Source organism: Halichoerus grypus, chromosome 12, assembly GCF_964656455.1.
Source record: "Halichoerus grypus chromosome 12, mHalGry1.hap1.1, whole genome shotgun sequence".
Classification (NCBI taxonomy): domain Eukaryota; kingdom Metazoa; phylum Chordata; class Mammalia; order Carnivora; family Phocidae; genus Halichoerus; species Halichoerus grypus.
In genome coordinates this window covers 31,776,021-31,798,326 of record NC_135723.1, presented here as the reverse complement: position 1 = coordinate 31,798,326, position 22,306 = coordinate 31,776,021, and the positions used below count along the sequence as shown (strand labels likewise).

Sequence of the window (22,306 nt, the reverse complement as noted above, 5' to 3'; positions counted from 1 at the left end):
TCTTTAAACGCCACAGGATCCCTATCACAGAACAAAACAAGACAAACATACAAACAACCGTAAACCAAATTTGTCAGTGACCCCCGTTGTGTCCTAGTCGTGCCAAGACTGGGGTGGTTAAAGCAGGCTGGTTGTTTTAAAGATGCTTCCAGCCAAAGGCAAAGCTATCTTCAGAGCGGTTCTTCACCCACGTGGCTCGCGCAGACGCTAATTACTAAAAGGCCGAGAAGCGTGCAGCCAGGGAGCCTGGCCCAGCGGCGGGAATAAACTGGCACTTCCAGAAATAAAGCTCCGCAGCCAATGCGGCGCCTCGGCCCGCGGGATTGGCTGCCCCGGCGGTGACGTCGCCTGGGCGGGCCAAGTCGGTTTGCGACAGAGGCCGCGGCTCCCGGCCAGGGGAGCCAAGAAGAGGGGATCCGCAGCCCAGCGCTCGGCCCTCGAGCCCGCTCTCCGCCAGCCCGGAAGCTTTCTTCCTTCTCCGCGCGTCTCGCCCGCGCCGCAGAGTCTTGGCACCGGATCCCGGCGGGTGTGTGAGCCCGGGAGCAGCGGAGCCCCGCGCGGCCAGGACTCCCCAGCGCGAGGGCGGCAGGGGACGCCGAGGTTTGGCCTGCGGGCGCGGGGCGGTTCCCGGGAGGGTGGCCAATCTGTGCGCGACCGAGGCGGGATTTTCTCTTCCTCTTGCTCTGACCCGGCCCGGGCTCCAGCCGCGGCTCCTGCAGGAGAGAGCGAGGGGAGTTGCGGAAAGCGCGACGGGGCGCGGGTAGATGCGGCAAATGAAAGGGGATCCGAGGTGCCTGGCGCGGCTGCGACCTGCAGCTGCAGCGCTGGGGGAGAGGCCCGCGGAGTGCTCGGCTTGGGCAACTTCACTTTTCCCGCCGCTCGAAAATTGGAGGGGTGGAGAGGGGCCGAGGGCTTGGTGAGGGGCTTGTCATGAAGTCTTCACTGGAACCCCCCCCCCCCCCCTCGAGCGTGGAGGCGTTGCTGCTCAACAGGAGACTGAGAAAGCTTGGGAAACTATCGTGTAAAGAAACGCGGTGGTGAGGGGTGGGAATCGTGGGGACCCCCGGGAGCGCGCGGTCGCGGATTTGCCGTGCGAGGCGCAGCGCCCGGCGGGGCTGAGCGCTGAGATTTGGGGAAGTGGGAGCCGCGCGGGCTGGGCGTCCCGAGGAGAGTCGGCCACGCGCTGTGCTTCTTTCACTTCCTGCAGCAGCTGCTCGCTATGAGGAGGGCAGCGGGCCTCGGGCGGAGCGGCCGCGTCCCCCGGGCCTGAGCGCCCACCCGCCGCCGCCGCCGCCGCGGGGACGGCCCCGACCCCCCTGCGCTTTCGGCCATGAGCTCTCGGTGAATACGCGGCGTGGGCAGTCGTGGACCTGACCCTTCGGGAGGTAACGCTGGCTCAGCTTTGAGTGGCCTGCGAGAGTGAAAAAACCCTAACATGGAGGACTTCTCCACCAGGACCTATGGCACCAGTGGCCTGGACAACAGACCTCTGTTCGGAGAAACGTCGGCCAAGGTGAGTGCGGACCTGGATTCCGGGCTGGGGACGTGTGTGTGTCTGTGTGTCTGTCCTCCTGCCCAGAGCCCTGGCTGCGGCCCGGGAACGCACTTGAAGGAGGAGAGCGCTGGTTCTTCAATCCTGCTTCCCTCTTAAGATGTTTGTCCTGCCACTCGGCTCTTTCTTTGGGACCGCGTTGGGCCCGCAGCCCCGCAGGCGGGGGTGGAGAAAAGTTTAGAAAGTTCTGGGCTGTTGGGGGCCCTTCAGGGGAGTACGGAAGCCCCTCTCGGGAGGGGAGGTGGAGCTGGAGTGCTAACCTTCAAGAGGCCTCAGGTGTGCAACTCAAGCTTCCGCAAGGAAGAACCCCGGAGAGGTGCTTCTGGTGAGTATTTATCTAGAACCATTAAGGGTTTACGGCTGAGGCAGCCAAGCAAAGCAAAGAGGCTTGAGAGGAGGCTTTCTTTGATGGCGCTCCGATCAAAGGGTCTCTGGACCTAAACAAGCTGTAGTCCCTTATTTTAGCCTTTTAAAAAATATAATGCCACCTTACAGGCTTTATCATGTGATGTTCTGGGCCAGTAATTGAGGAGAGCTCTTTTCCTGGCTTCTGCTTTAACTTTGAGTCATTTTGGCAAAATAAGCCTGTGGTTGTTTTCACCTAGAAGGTGGTGTTGGTGACCTTTGAGACTTGCTTGACAAAGTTTTTTTTTTAAGATTTATTTATTTTAGAGATAGCGCAGGAGTGCACAAGCAGGAGGGGGAGAGAGGTGACAGTCCTTTCAGGCCTCTCAAAAAGTAGGGCACACGTGGACGCCAGAACTTCTTGGGTTTTTCAGCGTTTGGGGGGGACCTCTGACGGAAAGGATGGGAAACATAAACCTGGCAGGGTGGGGTGTAGCCCTGAGTTTGGAAGCTGCCAGCCTTCTGCAGGACTACTACCGGGTTTTTAAAACTCTGTGTGTGTATTCTTTCTTAGAGTATCTTAAGAAAATGTTTTAAGCTTGGTCCCTGGGAAGATGCACCTTGTTTATTTTGTGGCTTTGCATAATCCCGGCTCAATTGCACATGGTTTGAGGAGCATGGTTCTAGTTGATTAGACGTTCCTATTTCTACTACAATTATTAAGTATTATGTGATAGGCCCTGGGGGTCCAAGGAACACAGTTCAGTGGACGAAATAGAGAAAGAAATGTGATGCATTGGATCTGTGTTATGACGGGGCATAGAGGGAGCGTGTTGGGGTATACAGGAGAAACTGGTCACTTCTGTTTGGGAAGCTTGGGGAAGATCATGGATGGCTTTTCCATTCAGAGTTTCTGAATTCGAGCGGCTTGCACATATGAATGTCCTTAAATTGGGGTTTAACAAGAAGAGGATTTGGGGCCTGGAGAGTGGAGGGAGCTTGCTGCCCGAAGGTGTTGGACCCGGGGCACCTGACTGTCCATTTGTCCCAAGAGCTAAGAGGTTCAGTGTCTCCCTCACATGCCTTGTTGCACAGATTGGGGTTCTGGGTGATGTAGACTTGCGATCTCCTTTAAACCCCACAACCCCTTAACACTGAGGTAGATGACTTGATAATGGACTTGATTTACAGAGATACTGAGAAATACTGATGTTTTCTGACTTGCTTGGGCCTAAACAGTCAATGACTGTAAGTTTCCTGTGACCTGTGATCAGTTTGAAACCCATCCAAGAACTTGACTGTTGGAAATGTTTCTCTCTTTGTTGCATACTTTAGTCCGAGAGTATATAGGCCTGGCATTACCTAGGCCACTTTGGGCATTATAACAGCAGATTCAGCTACTCAGAGTCTAAGAATAAGGTACAATTCCAGATATGAAAATTGCTCCCTTCAATTCCCTCCGTCAGGCTGACAGAACGATTGGACGTAGAGAAATTATCCAGAACTGAGAAAGGAAAGGAAAGAGACCATTGGTTTGAGAAGGGGAGAGAACATTTGTGTTTTACAAATGGAGATGTCCGATCTGAAGAAGGAGAGACCTAGGTCTTTAATGACAGCAGGTGATTTTATTGGCGGCTCTGAAGGTGGGCCAGGCACGGGAACTGGGCAGGAAGAGTTGCAGTGCAGCCAGCCCTGTGGAGAGCAGTCACTGCCCGGGCAGGGCCGATCCCTGGGGACCCGGAGAAACCCTTCACTGGCCCCTCTGTGCACGTATTCCCAGCCTGCTCTCCTTCAGATGCAGGAAACTGGACACACAAGCCACTTAACCGTGAAACTTAGTATTAACGAGCTACCGTTTCTGAGGAGAAAATCCAGATAGGGGAAAGCCCACTTCCTGTCATAGTCTGTTAGATGCTCTGAACTTTCAGGAATCTTGTTTGCCATATAACAACTGATCGTATATACCCTCTCGGTTTTGTTTTTATCTTTATTTTTGTTAGCCTCTCAATTTTAAATCTAGAGCTTTAGGTCCAGTGTCTACCTCTAAGGCACAGATGACTGAAAGCCCACAGAGCAGAGCAGTCTCCAGGGAAATCGTTTTTCCTCCGTGCCACTCAGCATGGGGGGCATTTAGGCTTTCCCCTGTTTGGTCATCCGGTTCCTTTGTAAGGTGGGTGTTGACTTTGATTTTATAACTAAGGAAGCTGATCCACAAAGCAGGCTACTTGTCCACTCACACTACTAGTTCTTCCCTCGTCATGTTTTAACAACTCCCTTTCAGGAGTTGATGAGGGTAATAGATAGTAAATGATGCAGTCTCTGTGCATACTTGGAAAAGCACCAGTTACCCATTCCCAGGAAATGGGTTCATCCAAAGTCATGGAGTGAGTGAAAGATAACAGAATCTACTAGAGGACAGAAGATACATCATCCAGTGGGCCTTGAACAGCCTTTCTTGTGGGCAAGTCTCTGCAGTAACTTTTGTCTTCATCTGTACGGGATACACATACTTCTTTGATTTCCCAAACTCTAACCATAATCAGACTTCAGCATGATATTTAGGAATACCCTCTCAGATAGAGCTGTGGAGGGAAAGGCAAAGTGAAACCGTGCTGTCCTTCATAACTATCTCAGGGATGATAGACAAAAAAGGGAACCTATCCATCATTCCTTTGGAATTACATATTGCTAGGTGGGCTAGCTTACGCATACTGGTCAGAATGTTGTTTTCAGCTGTTTTTATCCATTCCCGAAGCCTGGGGTGGACTTACGTATGTTCTTTAAAGGGACAAAACAAATGTGGCGCAATTGCCAAGGTGAATATACCTGGGGTTGCCAAGCCTGTGCTCTAGCTTAGTGTTTTCTAAAAGGAGCACGATCCAGTAGAAATACAATGTGAGCCACAGAGGTGATTTTAAATGTCCTTGTAACCATACTAAAGTATAAACAGGCAAAATTAATTTCAATACGTTTTTGTTTAATTTCCTATCCAAAATACATTTGAAAGTATAATCCATATAAAAAGCCGAGATACTTTTACATTTCTGGACTAAGCCTTGGACAACCAGCGTGTATTTTTCACTTGGAGCCCGTGTCAGGTTTGGACGAGCACATTCCAGGTGCTCAGTAACCACCAACAGCTAATACCGCCGTAGTGGACAGCACGATTCTGAAGCAGGTGAGTTCTTAGTTACGGTGTTTCCGTAGTCCTTTGCACAAAATAGTTTCCTCCTCTGGGGGACTTGTCAGAACCTTTAGCATGCTGATTTTCACTGGGACTCTGGAGAGGGTGGGGAAGTAGTACTTGTGGACTGTTGGTAACAAAGCCTTTTAGGACGGGCGTGATGAGTTAGGGAGTTCTTCCCTCCCCCACGGGAGCATTCATGAGCCCAATTTCTACAGAACACTCTTTCGGAAATGTTACTTTAGGAAGTCTCTTCCTTTGCTCCTCCCTTCCCTCCCCTAGTGTGCACTAAAACTGGAGAAATTCCCCCTCTCTTGTCCGTAGCTGCCTTTAAAAGTTTGCCTTAGGACCACACATAGTTGGGGCCATCTTTCTAAGTAATGGAGGGGGACCTAAGTTAACCTCAGGCCTTGTGAGTCTGTCTTGGTTTGCTGCCTGCCTGCCCAATCATCTGAAATCCATTTCCTCCAATCCCGATGGATGAATCTAAGATGGGAAGGGGAAGATGGTTCTCTGCGGGGAGAAAGCAAACCCACACCCCGTAGCTAGCACAAGCGAGAAAGCAGGAACGCTACCCTTGGTGGGAGGTAATGTAAACTGCTTTCTGGACCAGCCTGTTCTGTTGATCTGTCACTGGTTCCAAAAATGAGTGATTCATTTTAAAAGGCGGGTGGTGACCGTGGTTGACCCTCCGTTCATACCTGGGCGTGATAGAAGAAAGCGAGTGACTTTGGTGACAGTACGTACACTGAACTCTGCTAATATGGGGGGCGGTGGGATCTGTGTAGGGGATATGTTACTGGGTCCCGAGATTCAGATCTTTGGTTCCAGAGGCAAAAGATCCATGTACGAAAGTATTTTTCCTGCGTCCTTCCCTCTTCTTCCTGTAAACAAAAGAAACAAACAAGATTGGTGGGTGGGGGGGGAAAGGTCTTTTTATGGCCTGTACTCCAATGAAAGCAATTCCAACTTGGGGCATTTAGCTTCTGCAGATTATAGTGTAAAATGAGACTGCTACTTTGTGCTTCTGGGGTGGGGGGGTGGTTTAAGGGTTGCTGCTTAATTAATAACAAAGCTGTGCTTAAGATTGTTGTGTCTGCCTGCCGCCCCTCCCCCTGCCTAAAACGCCCGTCTTTACTCTGAGGGGTGCAGGCTTCTAGCTTCTGTCCTCTTGACACAGCTTCTGGGTAATCCTCTGAGCCCAACTCCTGTGTCCCTCCAAGGGGAGCTAGTAGCCCAAGGTACCAGGTCAGCTGTCCCCTTGCCCCTCATCCACTGACAAACCACTTGAGTTGGGATTTCTTGTGCTGGAGATAGTCAAGAATGATCCATGCCATGCCTTTTTTCTTTCTTACTGTAATAAGTTTGCTCTCTCCCACCCCCAGACCCGAGGACTGGGGATCTCTGTGGGTTGGGCTCAGCATTTGTAATTTTTGAAAGCCCCTCAGAGGATGCTGGTGCCTAGAGAGGACTGATTCCCTTGGTCTTACCCATGCTGTGTGGAAGGCCAGTGCAGGCTGGCACCTCTCCACGGACCTCTTTCCTTTAGCTGCCTCTTGCTCCTGGCAAATGCTGTTTACCTCTCTGTAGCGTTCTTGCTGAACCCTGAAATCAGACTGGTGATGCGCAGTAAGCCAGTCTCGGAGTCCCTGAGTTTGAAGCAGACAAGGTTGTAGTATCAGAAGGGCAGCCCCACAAGAAGGCAGGGGAGAGCATTGGCCTAGCTGAGTTGCCCTGTGGAACCTTGGAACGGCTAATCTATGATTAACAAAGTATGTGGCAGTTAGAGCGGGACCTGGGTGAACCTTGAAACTTCTCGAGGTTGTTATGTGCTATCCTCCGCACCCTGGTGCCAGCCAGGGGGTCCTGGTTCTTTACATGTTAACGGGTTCTGCAAGACCGACATTTCAACTGGCATCTCACCCCTGGTCTCTGTAATTAACTTCAGGAAAAAGAATAAAAGGACAGGGTTAATAATTTTTGCAGGGTGGTGAAGGAATGTGTCTGTGTGTAGCCCCTGAAGTTATTATGGAGGGAGAGCCTTGTAAAGGTTTAAGTGAATGAAGAATACTGTTCCCCAGATCCATTGCCCTCTCTTCTCCAAATACCTAAATCCCATTCAGTCTAAATCCCCGCCTTAGAACATTCCTTAAAACCCAGCCTGCATCCATGCTGCCCTCAGAGGTGCCCCCTGGCACTTACTCCTTGTGTGGTGAGGGATTTGTCTAGATCTTGCCTTCCTGACCCTGAGTGTCAGCTCCTTGAGGGTAGAAGCCAGTTGCCTCATTTCTCCACCCTTTCCAGTACTGGGCACGAGGCCCATTCTTAGTGTTACGTTTATTAAGATGTGAGAACTGAGCATCACCAGAAGGGTAACCTACATTCTTGGGCCATGTTGGGTGACCATAGCAGAGGGGGCTGGTATTCAGAAGCCTGGAACGCTGGGCACAGGACAGGACGCTTCAGGCCTCCTGCAGCTAATGGCCTCCCATGATCCTCTCCTTGCTGCGCCTCAGCAGAGGGGCAGGTAATAAACCTAACAGTATTGTACCAAAAACTTAAACTGAGTTTGGCCTCTCAGAAGCTCTCTGGCCTGCTGAGTGGTCCTCTCCATAGATGGATTTTTGCAGGTCTGAGGTGGTAGGCTAGGTCTGCTGAAATGAATCATTTTTTTCCTGAGGGTCAGTCTATGGGCCTTGTATATGTATAATTATATATTTTGAGCTGCTTTAGGATCTAGTGGGTTGACAGACTTGAGTGTCCCTGCGGGAATGATGGAATGCATTTGGAATTGGGGCCAAGGTATGGGCCCTCTGTACTCCCGCTCATCTCTGAGGACCCAGCCTCATCGGTAAGATGTCCCATTAGACGTAGGAATAATACTTACACCATATTAGCAGCTTACCGACTCTCTGGTAAATGTTACTGTTCTAGGGACTTTACAGATACTTCCTCCAAATCCTTACAGCAGCCCCACACGTTCGACCATTGTACAAATATGGCAATTTAGGCTTAAAAGTTGAATGACTCCTCTAAGACCACAGGCCGGCATTTGGCAGGAGAATAAATCTGTCCCGTCCGTCAGGCTTCTAACCTCATAATCTTGCACTGTGTCTCCTGTGCTGGAGGTCACGGCCCGTTCCTGTGGGATTCTAGGGGTTATTTTGCCCCTTAAACTTGTGGAGTAGGTTTGTTTTCTATTTTCACTGTGATCTGATTTGCATAAGTGGTGCTTTAATGAAATTTGCATATTTCAAGTTCATGGATCTATGAGAAAGAGAATCGGGTAGGATGGAGATACAAAAATATTCACAAATGAAAGCTGCTTCAAAATGTGAGTGTGTGAAATAAGGGAAACCTTTGAAGATGTCTGTGTGTGTACTTTCTCCAGATCGAGATGCGCTGGGGGGTTTGATGTTCAGAGAGACACGTGGTTGTGGTGGTCATGGCGCACTTGAGAGGGAGCTCTGCGGGTGAGGGTTGTAAAGTGTGACTACCTTCTCACGCCGCCTCTGCTCCTGGCACCCTTCTAAGTCTGGTGTTTCTTTGGGATGCCAGTGAGGTAAGCTGTCCCCTGGCTTTCTACCCTGTGCATGCTGTCCCTGGCTTTGCCCTGGATGACAGCATGAGGGGAGGCCCCGGGGGAGCCACGTTAACCCACTGACAAGGCGTGAGATCCTGCTTCAGCTGGGCCCCAACCTCCTGCATTTTACATCTTCTTGGTAGGTTTATACTTATAGGGCTGCCTCTTGAGACATCTGATTGCACCATTTCCAGAGCTTTCCCGACAGGTTTTCCCCTGAGATTTGGAAGAAATAAAAGGAAAATCATTTCTGAGAATTGGCCATTTATTTATGGTATTGGGTTAGTTTGAGAAATGCAAAAACTTCTGACAGAAAATTGTAGGATGTGGCTCAAGGGTCTGACTCACTCAGTTGGGTTAACAATGGTAGGAAGTGGTGCCCTTTGGACATTTCCTACGTGCTGAGTGGACAGTCTTCTCTTTGCCTCACCAGAGAAGATAATCACTGTCTTCAGTGACCTGAAGCTCTCATGGGTTATGGAGGATAAGTTCTGGATTTAAAAGGGGATTGAGGCCTCTAATGAAAGGATGAGCAAAGTTCTGGGAGCCCCAAGAAAGAGAAAATTCTATTCAGGGCACCAGATCAGAGGGCTTTTGAGTCTTAGACCTTGAAGCAGGAGTAAGATTTTTGACAGGAGGAGGTGACAGGGAATCCCCAGCAGGAGGTCCCGCTTGTGTCAAAGAGGTGGGAGCAGGAAAGTACAGGAAATGGTGAAGGAACTCTGGGTACGACTGTGACTGGACTCGAGAGCTTGCTGGGAATGGGCTGGGTGGAGAGCCTTGAATGCTGTGCTGGGGAGTGTGATTTGATTTTCTTCTGGAGGCGATAGTTGTTGAGTGTGCACGCATGTATTCTTGTATTCACTTACTGACCATACTATATCCAAGGAGGTGTGCTGTGTGCTGAGTTTGTATCTTTTTTCATGGAGCATGTGCGTACTGCAGGGAAGATAGAAAGGCATCAAACAGTCCTTTTTCTTCCCTTTCTCTTCCTTACTGAGCTTCAGCCATCCTGGCCTTTTCTTTCTTTCTTTTTTCTTTTTAAGATTTTATTTGTCAGAGAGCACAAACGGGGGAGTGGGAGGCAGAGGGAGAAGCAGACTCCCCACGGAGCAGGGAGCCCGATGTGGGGCTCGATCTCAGAACCCTGGGATCATGACCTGAGCCGAAGGCAGACGGTTAACCAACTGAGCCACCTGGGCGTTCCACCCGTTCCCCCCCGCTTTGTTTTTTCCTTAATCCATTTCCCTAGCTTACTCCTGCTGAATTCAGGGCCTTTGCACCTGATGCAGTGGCTCTTTGGCAATACCCTCCTCCCTGAGCCTTGCATGTCTCATTCCTTAGGTCACATCCACATAAAGGATTCCTTGACCTGTATTTACAGATAGCCCTCCATCTCCACCCTGGTCACTCTTCAGTTACCCGGTTTTATTTTCTTCCTAACTTCTAACATTGGCATGTAAGATGAGTGGAGAATGAATGCCTAACATCAAAATGGGAGTCTGTATGGGGCACCTAGGTGGCTCAGTCAGTTAAGCGTCTGCCTTTGGCTCAGGTCATGATCCCAGGGTCCTGGGATCGAGTCCCACATGGGGCTCCCTGCTCAGTGGGGAGCCTGCTTCTCCCTCTCCCTCTGCTTGCCACTCCCCCTGCTTGTGCTCTCTCTCTCTCTCTGTGTCAAATAAATAAATAAAAAATCTTTTAAAAAAAAATGGGAGGCTGTATGGGTGGATCTTCTTCTGGTGCTAGAGGGAATTGAGCTTTGTGGGCTAGAGATGACTCCATGAGGGAGAGCTTCAACATACAGATGAAGATGGAGATAGTTAATGGGGCCAGGGAATGGGTGCAGGATTGACAGAGAAGCAGGTCACCTCTGGTCCTCTTCAGGTTGGAAAGAATGGAAACAGGAGGAGGAGGAGTTTTCCTCTTTTTCTTGGCATCTTTTCTAAAGGATGTCTGCTGATATCCAGGCTGCAAGAGTGGGATGAGGAAGCTGAGTCGAGATGGACCTGCAAACCACTTTCTGGGGAGACGCAGGGACGGTCATCTCAAAATGAAAGGCCATGGAAGTACAGTGAAGGCTCGGCTGACAACAGGAATTTGCAATCAACTCGGTTAGTCTGTCTTTGAGCTAATACTTGGGCATCTAATACACGCTGGGTGCTGTGGTCAGCATGACTAGTGCTACCCCCCGATTCGGTGGCACCCTTGTACAAACAAAAGAAGGTTCTCTCTGCTGTGGGCAGTGGCAGCTTCCTCAGCCGCGTGGCTTGGCTTTGTCTGAATTAGAAAGGCGTTCCTGCCAGTGGGGTGCTGCAGGCCGGTGCCGGGAGCTCAGCTGGGAGGGCGAAGCACGGGGCTGGCCTGCAGCCCCGCGGCCGTGTGTAGTGAGTGGCCCGCAGTCTGACAGTGGACAAGGAAGACGTGGCCCTCGGGCTCCCAGACCTTACAGGGTAGAGGGGGAGACGGACGCGGAAACTGGCCGGTGGGGTTAGGACAGTGGGGAGGCTTCACAGCGAGGCTTAGTGCTGGAGCATAGAAGTGGTTGAGGGTCTGGGAGGGACTCAGGACCGGGTTTTCAAAGCATCAGGAGCAGATGAACAGATCCACTGGGGAGGCTTCCGTGCACAGCTGAAAACCGCTGACTCCATGGTCCCAGATTGGGAGGGAGGCCCTCAAGTTAGAGCTTCGGTGTAACAGCTGGAGAAGGATCTAGTCTGTGGATGTGGGTGAAGACCAGATGGAGGGGCAGTAGAGCAGAACGTTGGAGGGCTACCAATTTGGCAAAAGCAGGTGCAGAAATGATCGAGGAACTGAGAGGAGGAGGGGAAGAAGTGGAGCGGACATTGGCAGGGACATAGGCTTTAAAGAGGATGCCTTAGTCCACTTGGGCTGCCACTACAGAATCCCGCAGACCAAGGACTAGGTGATTCTATAAACAGACCTTTCTCTCTCCGTTCTGGAGGCCGGAAGTCGGAGGTCAGGATGCCAGCGAGGCTGGATGCAGGTCCTCTGCCAGACTGTAGCTGGTGTCTGTGCCCTCACGTGCCGGAAGGCATGAGGGAGAGCTGGAGCCTCTCACAAGGGCACCAGTCCCATTCCTGGGGGCTCTGCCCTTGTGGCCTAATTATGTCCCAAAGACCCCACCTCTTAATAGTGTCACAGTGGGTGGTAGGATATGAAGCTGAGGAATTAGCAGGACGCAAACACCCAGACTGTAGCGGAGGATCTTACTGAAGCTGCTAACTCCATCTGGCCCAGGGAGCAGGGAATGCCCTACACCCCCTCCTGGCCGTGAACCTGGCGTGAGTACATGGGTGACACGGCTCTCTCGGGGACAGCGTTCAGAGACTGAGGCGGCAAGAGAAATGCAGGGTGTGGGAGAACTCTGCAGTCCCCAAAGCCGTTGGCTCACATGGAACAGGTTTCAGGGGGTGGGACAGCTCACAGGACTTGCGAGTGTGGGTGTGAGGACGGACCTGGGGAACATGTAGCGGGAGGGTGTGGGTCTGCTGGGCTACCTGCGACCGTGTGGGAGGTGAAGGATTTTACGGAGTCACAAAATTAGAGGCGACGCCAAAAATGGAATTCTCCATCTTACCCCAACCCTTGCACCCTCTGTCTCTCTCCAGAGGGTGGAGGGGATCGTTTCTGTGGCCTTGTCCATCCAGGGGTTTTCTGTCCTGCACAGAGCATTCTCTGTTTTCCTTTGCTTCTCCCGGGGAGTGCTGAGCAGCTCTGCCGGAGGATGAATTCCTCAGCAGGAGTTGCTGTCCTGTCTCTGAAACCAGCGCTTGGTCCTGCTGTAGCTGAAAGTGAGTAACTGGGCTTGTACTCGGTAGGGAAACCTGGACCCTGGTTTATCAGGTATTTTCGTGGAATTAATGGCACCTAGCCTGGGAGGCACCAGAAGGGTGTCAGGCCTTCGTGGCTGGCAGAAACGTGACCTTTTAGGCTGCAGGACCAGGCTGTAGCTTCTGGGCTGTGATGTGTCCGTTGCGGAACAGCGAGGCCACCAGGCTGTTCTGCCTGGGAGCTGGGATTTCCAAGGAGAGAGGAGCCTCTGTTGGTGACAGGCCCTCGAAGAGAAATGCCGTTGGCCACTTGTGCTTAACGATTCTCTGAGTCAACCATGTGCCAGGCCGCAGGGAAGGAGGACGAGGAGGCTGCCTGCCTTGCCATAAACTAACTGCCGCTCCTAATGGAGGAGACGGGGAGTACGTTCTGTTTCAGGGTAGTAAGCCTCCAGTCTGGGCAGTGTGACCTCGGAGTCCTGAGACAAGAGCATCTCACCCTGAGGGGAAGGTGCCTGAGGATGGGGTCCAGAAAGGATTTACAGTGGACTTGATGTTCGGGTTGAGCTCTGAAGGATGAGCATTCAAATTGGGAGCGTGGCGTGCTGGCCACCCCAGCCTCCCATCCCGCAGCTCACTCTTGTGAGAACTTTATGCCTTCATTCTTTCTTACTGGTCAGTATAAGAGACAATGATGTGTGAAGTAGCTGTGTTTTCTGTGTCCCTATATTTGCAAAGACCCATGCAACAAAACTCTTAGATCCAGGAGAAGTTTGCCTCTTCTAATGATCCAGTGTGCTTAATTTAGCCAGCAATTTTAAACCCTATTGCACTTCCCACTTCCCCAGCAGTCTTAGTACTAACATTTGAGCTTAAATCGGAAAAGTTTGTCTTTAGTCCAATTTTTTTGTGTCTGTCCTCTCACTCCACTCCCCAAACCGCTTTGGAAATTTTGCCTTGCTCTTTCTGTTGTTGCTTGAACGGGCTGGGGTTTTACTGTGGTAGCACAAGCCCTTAGATCCATTTTGGAAGTAGGCAAACAATAAATTGCTCTGGAAATGGAAGACTTGTTAGCATTCTGAACAGTCTAGAACCAGGATGTTTCCAGGTTGCCGAGGGCAAATGCGTTTTTATTTGAGATGTTACTGCCAGTTTCCTCCCAGAGCCGTCATGAAATGCCTGAGCATTTGACATGAGTTTGGGGTTCTCTGTCTTGTACCAAGATGCTGGCTCATGACTGACAAGGCAAGACTGGGGGGCTTCTCTGCTTTCTGATTGCTGGGGAGTAGGCCCTCTACTCTGGCCCAAGTGCAATTTGAAGCTGACAATCCAGAACCATAAATTTTAAAGCAGGAAGGGTCCAGATACCACGTAGCCCAATCCCCTGGTATGATAGACCCAAATGGGTTAAGGGATCTTTTTTTTTTTTTAAATTATGTTAATCACATGGGTAGCCAGTGGCAGAAGGGAGATGAGAACCTTGGTTTCTTAATTCTAATTTCAGGATCCATACATATTATTAGTCTAAGGATTCTTAGACCTTTGGCTTGAATTTTGCAAAGAGCATTGGATAGACTTGGCCATTACCTGGTTGTATGGCCTTGAAAGATCAGTCTCATTGAAGCTAGTTACCCATTAGTCAATGGAGATCGTATTTTCTTACTTGATTCACAGGGTTAACTTCTACCATCCCAGGTATAAGCCGCTGGTACATACGTCCATCATTTTCTCTTTCTCCATTTGCAAGGAACATGAAGACCTAACTGCTTTGGGCTCGAGGCTGATGCCAGCCCCTTTGCTCAGGTCTAAAGAAGCTGGCTCAGCTATGGGCTATCTACATCTGCCATGCTTTTGTTCTCTCTGGGGTCTTGGCTAAAGTCCCTCTGGACCCCCTTCTTTTCCCTTTTTGTTCATCTGCTAGTCCTCTTTCAGGTTTGACTTTGTCTTACATTCTCTACCTGACGAAGGTACCTCACTTCCTTTCTCCTTAGTGCCCTCTTGAGCTATGAACAGTGCCACCTTCTGGAGGGTAGAGACTGTTTTATTCATTGTATTTGCATCTGAAATATAGTAATTTTCTTCATTTTATTGAGCTGTCATGGAGATGTTTAAATGAATGAATGACTCACAAGGTAATATATGCAGAATCCCTCTCAGAACTATGCTATGTATTTTCTGTGTTCATGTGCTAGGGTGTCCTAATTCCCTATCCTATCCTTTCTGCAAGTAAGGATCAAGGATGATTTGGATCCTTCGATCTTTCTTGGGGAGTGAAAATAAAACACAGTGTAAGGTCTAAAGGTCTGGGAGGGGAGAAGTTTTGGTAGGCAGAAATAGGAATAATATAAAAATGGGGAGGAGACCGTTTCTATGAGAAATTAATAATCTTATCTTCATGTACTTTATTATGAATTTGATGCATATTAGTTTGAAAACTGCCCTTTGAAATGCTATTTAACTAATTGCTTTTATTGCTCTATCTTTGGAGATTGGGAGCTGGGAGAGATGCTAAAGCCCAGCAAGTAATCTCTGGGCCCAGGGAAGGGTCTCTTCTCTATTATTTGAACTTCTCAATATTTATTTATTTATTTTTATTTTTTTAAAGATTTTATTCATTTATTTGAGAGAGAGAATGAGAGAGAGAGAGAGAGAGAGAGCCCATGAGGGGGGAGGGTCAGAGGGAGAAGCAGACTCCCTGCTGAGCAGGGAGCCCGATGTGGGACTCGATCCCGGGACTCCAGGATCATGACCTGAGCCGAAGGCAGTCGCCTAACCAACTGAGCCACCCAGGCGCCCCTTTTTTTTTTTTTTTTTTAAAGATTTTATTCATGAACTTCTCAATATTTAAAATGGTTTAGTTTGGACTTGTTGATAGAGCAGTGCTTCTCAAATTTTAATGTGCAAATCGCCTGAAGATCTTGTTAAAATGCAGATTGATTCAGTAGGTCCTGAGGCAAGGCCCGGGATTCTGCATTTCTCACAGGCTCTCAACTGAGGCTGACGCTGCTGGGCTGCAGACCACACTTTCCATACATAACAAGCTTTTAGAAGCGCCTGAAAGTGGGAGGTCTTACTAAGTCAACTCTGCTGTTTCTTTGGCCTGGATTCATGGTTACTTGGATAGCAGAAGGCCTGAAGCCAAGTCCTTGGCTTGGAGAAGGAAAACCCTGTGAGAAGCACTTGACCATATGCTAAATGGTTCGTCCCATCTTGGGAGTCCCAGAGGGGCTGCATTGTGATAGAATGACTGATATTCATGAAGAGGACTTGGGATTCTATTCAGTGAACTGTCTAGAAGGCAAGCAAGGAGTCTTCATTAAAGTTTAGATATATTATGAAAGATTAAAACCAGTTAGGCTTATGTAATTTTGACAACATGAAAAAGTCATTTGAGGAACTCTTCATTCCTGAAAGACACTCTACTGTAGTTCTTTGCTAATGGGCTTTTTGAGGGGCCACCTGCCACTTGATGTCTTTGTCTAGACCAGAAGTAGCATTCCAAGCTGCTCTTCCAGTGAGAAGTTAAGTGGGATCTGCTCTCTCGGCATTGAATCCTGTCTCCATCGCTGAGTGAGACCTTGGGCAAATTGTCTTTCCCAGAGCCTGTTTTGCCACCTGTAAAATAGTCCTGATATCATTTCATCCCAGAATTTTTTATTTTTATTTTTTAGAAGATACGCAAAAGCTCTTGGCATAGTTACTATCCCTTCACTATGATTTTTCTCCTGCTCTGATCCTAGTTGGCATCTTGCTGTGCTGTTTGGAGATAAGTGATTCTGCTTGGCTCCCTCACCTGAACCTCTTCACTGCTTCTTTCTATGGGTAAGAGAGCTGTTGTGAGGTATGCAGACCTTCGTGAACTTCTGCAAATCCCTCGAACTCTTAAAGAGACGAGAGCAGATACTCTAAGTTAAACGTTTTTCACAAGGTAAAAACAGTGGGACTCCCATTAAGAGACTGTACAACTTAGGTTGAGACACACATTTGTCTTGTGTGTGGACACCAGTGACCAGTGACCGGTGATTTGGCCCTGGGTCTCTTTGCCCACAAATGGTTGTAATTTCAGACTCTGGGTGTTGCCGGGCAGGCTTCTGTAGCTGAGGCGGTGAAGATTGGTTCTGAGTCCTTCTAGGTTAGTAAGGGTGTGGCTGGAGTTGTCTCCTTTGTCCTCTATAACATGTGAATTGCAGTGGCCTTGGTCTGGAGAGAGGGGTTTGTCCTTGGTTAGGTCAAGCACACCCAATTTAATACTTGGCTTTCCTTCACTGTTCTCTCAGCTTGGCTTGCCTCTTATCTTTGGGTTCTCAGCTTTAAATGTAGACACCTCGGAAGTGGGTGTTCAGTTGCTGCTCTGCTGGTTCCTTCCTGTGCCCTTCGATCTGTGAGCGGTTGTTTATTGCCTACTCATGTTCCATAGCTGCTGTTCCTGCTCAGATGCTACCAAAAATCTTTAAGACTACGGATTTGGGAAAAAAAAAAAAAAAAGACTACGGATTTGTTTTGACTTCTCAGTAATAAGACTACTTGGTATTCTCAGTGGCCTTTAGTGTTTGTTAATCATGACCCTGTTCTGTAAGCTCAACCAAATCTACATATTACACGTGTATTACGTATTACTAACATTATATTAGTTTTATATATATAAAATACTTGAGTCCCTAGAGCTGAAGCTTTATCTAACCAGTGACCCTGATTTGGGAATCCTATTAAAAAGTTGCTTCACACTTGCTGTAGGGCTTTAGACAAAAAATTTAACCATACTCACTGGACCTAAATTTATCTTAATCTATAATAAAAGGATTGAATTAGATGAGACGTTTTCCAAACCTTTCTGTGGAATTGGTTGGAGTGGGGATGGGAATGACAAGAAGGCTCAGCGGTGGGTAGGACCCCAGGCTCGGCATTCAATCACATGATTATTTTGTTACTAAAGGCTTTTGCTATTAAGTTGGCAAAGCACTGGCCTAGATGGTGTGAGATTGCCTCCAGCCCTGGCATTGTGTGATCCCTTCCAGCAGGAGCCTCTGCTTCTAAATTACGTCAGGCAAGGACACCTAAGCTGTAACACAGGCAGGCCCAAACTCATGGCACTCAAAGTCCTCTACGGTCCGGTTCCTGATATTTGTCACCAAGGCCCTGGGCTGGCTGGCCATGCGAGTGCCCTTGTCCCTTTGCTTCTGTTCAAACTGTTCCCAGCAGCACAGGGAATATTTATAAGCATCCTTTCCCCATTCAGTCTTCCCAGTCTTCCAAAGACTATAGTGTAAAAGCATCGTGTCCTTTCAGAAAACCTTTTCTCATTAGTGGTCCGTGTCTTCCCAAAGTACCTTCTCCACCCTGGTGGCTCAGTACACTTGGCCTTTCTGGCACTTACGTGTGTGTGTGTAAAGCTCAGAGAGGGGCAGGACCTTCATTTCTTAATTCGCCATCACCGTAGTGGCTAGAATTGTACCTTTCTGAAAGTGACGTGGACCTATCATAGAGCTCAAGAACTCTTTTCTCTTTCAGGATCGAATCATCAATTTAGTTGTTGGCAGCTTAACATCCTTATTGATTCTAGTAAGTATGTTTATTTTGTGTCTTACCCAGGCTCTTCGCCAAAGTTTTTTTGAAAGCCTCAGTATTGTGGTTCAGTTTAACACTCAGAAAAAATACAAGAGGCCAGTACATGAATCTGTGGAGTATTCTAGTCACAGTCTAGTATTCAGTTTTATTACCGCTTGAACTGCAGCTGACAACAGGAATACCCCCCAGTTGAGTATATGAAATAGCCCATGTCAAGTAAGTAGTTATTTCTGAGTCTGCCATGTTTCTGTGTTTAGTAAATTTGTAACTCGTCAGTGGCACCAGCAATTCCCCTCTGTATACGACCCACAACTCCCCTTTCCTGCTAATCCCTTAAGTTTATTTTGTTCCTAAAAGCACACTCGTTATCCTTTAAAAAGATTATTTGGTCCTTATTCTTTATCCTGTATAATGTAGCTTGGTACTTCTGCTGTAAAATATAGCTATAGTTCCCATAGTCTAAAAAGGGCATTTTTATATCACATTTCATTAAATCAAAGAGAATTTTAGTGAAGTTTCATTGACATCTTAATAAAAAGAATGAGTATAATGCTTTATTTGTGATAGAAACAGAACTCCAATGTATTAGAAACCTATCTCAGTATTTCCCAAAATGTTCAAAAACCGTTTTGGTTTTAATTTTTGTTGGCGTATGCAAAATAACGTAACAAAGGTTAGAACTTTTCCCAGTGTAATCCTTAATCCTGGGAATGAGGTTTAAATGCTTTCTAATCTTTTTGTCAAGGGGTTATTTTGAGCTTAGCTAGTTTTATGAGCTATGATGTTTTGTCTCCTTTCATAGTGGAGGAAAAGGATAGGAAAAGGAAGTACTAAAAGAAGTAACATACTGGAACAGATTTACAAATACTAACATTCCAGAAGGCAAACCTGGTGGTAGATACTATTTTACAATGTGAAGTGTTTTATAATAGGACATTGCTTAAACTCCAGTCTAACCAAGGCCTGACACAATTTCTTTTCATACAGGTAACGCTGATCAGTGCTTTTGTTTTCCCTCAACTACCTCCAAAACCTTTGAATATATTTTTTGCTGTCTGCATCTCTTTGAGTAGTATTACTGCCTGCATACTTGTGAGTACTATTTAGAATTTAAATTGAGTATCCTGGAGGGCTGAAGGTTGCAGTGTATACGTAGGACAGATTCCCAGCCTTGGGTCTGTAAGAAAGGGTATGTCTAATTACCCGTCCCCACCTCGATGCAAAGGATGTCAGAAGTCTGAATATTAATTGGCAGATTTTTTGTTTCTGGAATCAGGAGTTGTTAATTCTAAAGGGAACCTTTGAAAGCTTAAAAAAAAAAAAAAGGTGGGGAGGGGGGAAAAGAGTTAAGACTTGGGTGGCCAAAGCTTTAGTTTAATTTACCTAATACATCTTCCTTCAAGGACTGCCTACAGGCCCAGCAGGATTTGGCAAATGCCATTACTGCTCTAAAGGGAAGAGATACAGCATTCTGGATTTACTTCTAATTACAGAATTAGTCTATTTTAATCTCTGTGCTTATCTCCCCAAATGAAAGTAATTAACACCAAGAACCTCCTGGGAAATCTTAAGCTACAGCTATATCCTTGTCATAAGAATGTACAACTACTTACCATAAAGATGCTTTTCCTTTACATAAACAAAGACAGTGATAGATCCTCACTTAGATATTTGCCAATTGTTTGGTCATTAATTACTTGGCTGTTGTTTTATTTCCCTTGAGGAGAGGTAGAACCAAAACTATAAACCCTTAAAAGCAGTAGTTTTGACTCACATAGGGCTTAAATCACCATTGTAATGTGCTTATCTCATTAATTTATTCTGCTCTACTCCTTTGCTCTGAGGAAGAGTTGGCCCATCTACTTCTGGAGTCTTTGGAACAAAACTACTAGAGATGGCTCTTCTCACTCCCAGCCTAAAGCCAGGAGTGACTAACATGACCTAGTTTTGTATAAGAACTTACCATGTATTGGCAACCTGACTCTGTAGTTAATAAGAATTTAAAAGTTGTCATCCCTTCCAGTACCTAAGAGACCTGTAACTTTTAACTCAAATACATTTAAAACTGACCTACAAGGTATACATTCTTGGATGGCTTGTCAGTGATTGGATGACTACTGGTTTGAACAGAAAAAAGGTAGCTGAGAAAGCAGGAAAAAGTATGATCTTGGATGTGGAAATTTGGTATTACTAGAATTATAAAGAGAAAAATTACATTCTGGCCACATTGGTTTCAGAAATGTATACTAACGTAAAGACTGTCTCAGTGGGGGAAAGTATATATGGATGAAATTGGTCACAGTTGAAAAAGAATCAGTTGTATTGAAAAATTTTCATGCCAGGCCTAGTGGCTATTACTTAAAACTCTTATTTAATTCTTCTTCTTTTAGATCTACTGGTATCGACAAGGAGACTTAGAACCGAAATTTAGAAATCTAATTTACTATATCTTATTTTCTATCATCATGTTATGTGTATGTGCGAACCTGTACTTCCATGACGTGGGGAGGTGAGGCTGCCAAGGAGAAATACTTACCAGGTCTCTTCAAAGCTATACATTAGGACTGTTGAGTCAGAGCCGGGTAAGCTATGCTGAAGAATCTCCTGCACAAGTCTGATACATGATTTTCATGTTAATTGTAAATCTAAAATTCCCTCTTGCAGGGGAGACATAGCCTAGATTGCTTTGCTTTTTCTTTAAGGAGGTGGTGTTGCACCTAAACATTCCAACCCTTAAAGCTCAAAGGGCACAAGCAATTTTCACTTTTGAAATTAGACTTTTTATAATGTAAGTGCATGGCGAAAGGCTATGTAACAATCTTGCATTTTAAGACAAATATTCTTTTATTTCTGTTAAACTGAATATACAATTATTGTTCCCTAGGCAACCAACTTCTGCTTATAACTACAATTTCACATTAACAAAACACAGACGGTGAAAAGACAACTTTGATTGTGAAGATCTAATTACAATAATAAATAAAATAATTTATACAAGGTTTTTTTTTTTTTTTTGTGACTTTTTTATAGGGGTCATGTTCATTAAAGCCCTAGAGGCTAATTTTGGCTTCAACTTCTCTAATACATGAATGACTCTTGATTTCTTTCCTTTCATAACAGAAGCAAATTTTGTTTTTTTAAATTGCCTGAGAGGGAGAAGTTATGTCACACCCCACCAGCTGATGCATTAAAGTGAAGGGCAGACTCATACCTTCCTCAACGATTTCCTGGGTAATTTGTATAGCAAAACATGTGAGAGTCGGAGTATAGGGTAGGCAACCGTACTTCCTTCCCATTTAATTTTACTTCAAAGTGCTAACTTTGTAAACTGACAACAGTGGGTTCTGAAGGGGTGAAGACTCTAGCTTCTGGTGAGCTGTGTTGCTATTCTCTTCCATATTCCCTTTATAAGTAATAAAAAACCTGTAGTGAATGTTCTTATAATGCTTCTTTGTGTACCCAGCCTGAATCAGCTCCCACTGCCAGCAATGGGTAAACCAACAGTCATGGCCACACAGTGCCCTCCTAGGTCTCTGTATGGGATGCTGGGCACCTTTCAAACTAAGGGTACGTGACATTTCTGAGCGTCACTGGTAAGCTCTACACCATGTTGATGGGATGTCTCCGAAATACGAACAGGCCTACTTGAGACTGGATAGAGCCATGTCCGATCTTTAGAGATGAGTATGACTGCTTTGTAAAACAAAGTAGATAAGCTTTGGTGATTGTAAACTTTTCTCAGTAGCTGAAGTGAATGAAATTCCCTGCTGACAATTAACACCAATCACAGGGATCTACGCAGTTAAGACCTCCATACTCAGTTCATCTACACACTGTCCTAAGACTGACCTCAGATGGTATATTTAAAGGAGGTAAATAGTCATAGCAGCAACATGTATGTGGCTTAAGCACTGTAGTTATTTAAAAGCCAAAGGAATGGTGAATTAAGCCTCTTGGGAGTTGCTCCTATTTCTTTGGAGATGTTGTAATTAACAGTGTGGCTTCTCTGCCTGAGCTACCTGTCTCTTAAGAATTACCTAATGACAGTTGACCAAATCCTCAACATCCTTTGAGTCTTCTGAAACAGGACTGCCCAAAGATGATCCAATGATATTTGATTCTTCTCGATGATGTTGGAGTATGGGATCTGTAATGAGTTAAGTGTTAAGTAAGTTTACATGTATGTACTCTAATCCATGTCAAGAAGGTATAGTAAGTACTCGACCAAAGTGCAATATCTTAACAAGATGACTACTGTTGGATCAAGTAGCCTGATGTTCCCC

At 46.8% G+C, this 22,306-nt stretch overlaps 2 protein-coding genes across 7 annotated transcripts in view; one reads left to right on the top strand and one right to left on the bottom strand.

Annotated features, from left to right (window-relative positions):
- Window positions 1-349: 349 nt before the first annotated feature.
- TMEM243 (transmembrane protein 243) lies at window positions 350-21,024 on the top strand. 5 transcript variants are annotated; one of them, XR_004914189.2, is made up of 6 exons: window positions 350-600; window positions 1,208-1,513; window positions 17,967-18,017; window positions 19,011-19,115; window positions 20,414-20,605; window positions 20,908-21,024. XR_004914189.2 is itself a non-coding variant. In XM_078059203.1 (5 exons), the coding sequence occupies exons 2-5, from the start codon at window positions 1,436-1,438 to the stop codon at window positions 20,534-20,536; spliced, it is 357 nt and encodes a 118-aa protein (XP_077915329.1). In that variant the 5' UTR covers window positions 350-526; window positions 1,208-1,435; the 3' UTR covers window positions 20,537-21,024. The 5 variants fall into 5 exon arrangements, 4 of the variants coding, with proteins under 4 accessions (XP_077915329.1, XP_077915328.1, XP_035938110.1 ...); XM_078059203.1 differs by having other exon boundaries at window positions 350-526; window positions 20,414-21,024; XM_078059202.1 differs by having other exon boundaries at window positions 1,211-1,513; window positions 20,414-21,024.
- Window positions 20,849-22,306, bottom strand: part of DMTF1 (cyclin D binding myb like transcription factor 1) — a 43,526-nt gene continuing 42,068 nt past the window's right edge. For both annotated transcript variants that reach the window (XM_036081499.2, XM_036081639.2), the window contains one exon: window positions 20,849-22,170. In XM_036081499.2, the coding sequence (XP_035937392.1) occupies window positions 22,061-22,170 (110 nt within the window). In that variant the 3' untranslated portion in view covers window positions 20,849-22,060. The remainder of the gene's footprint in view (window positions 22,171-22,306) is intronic.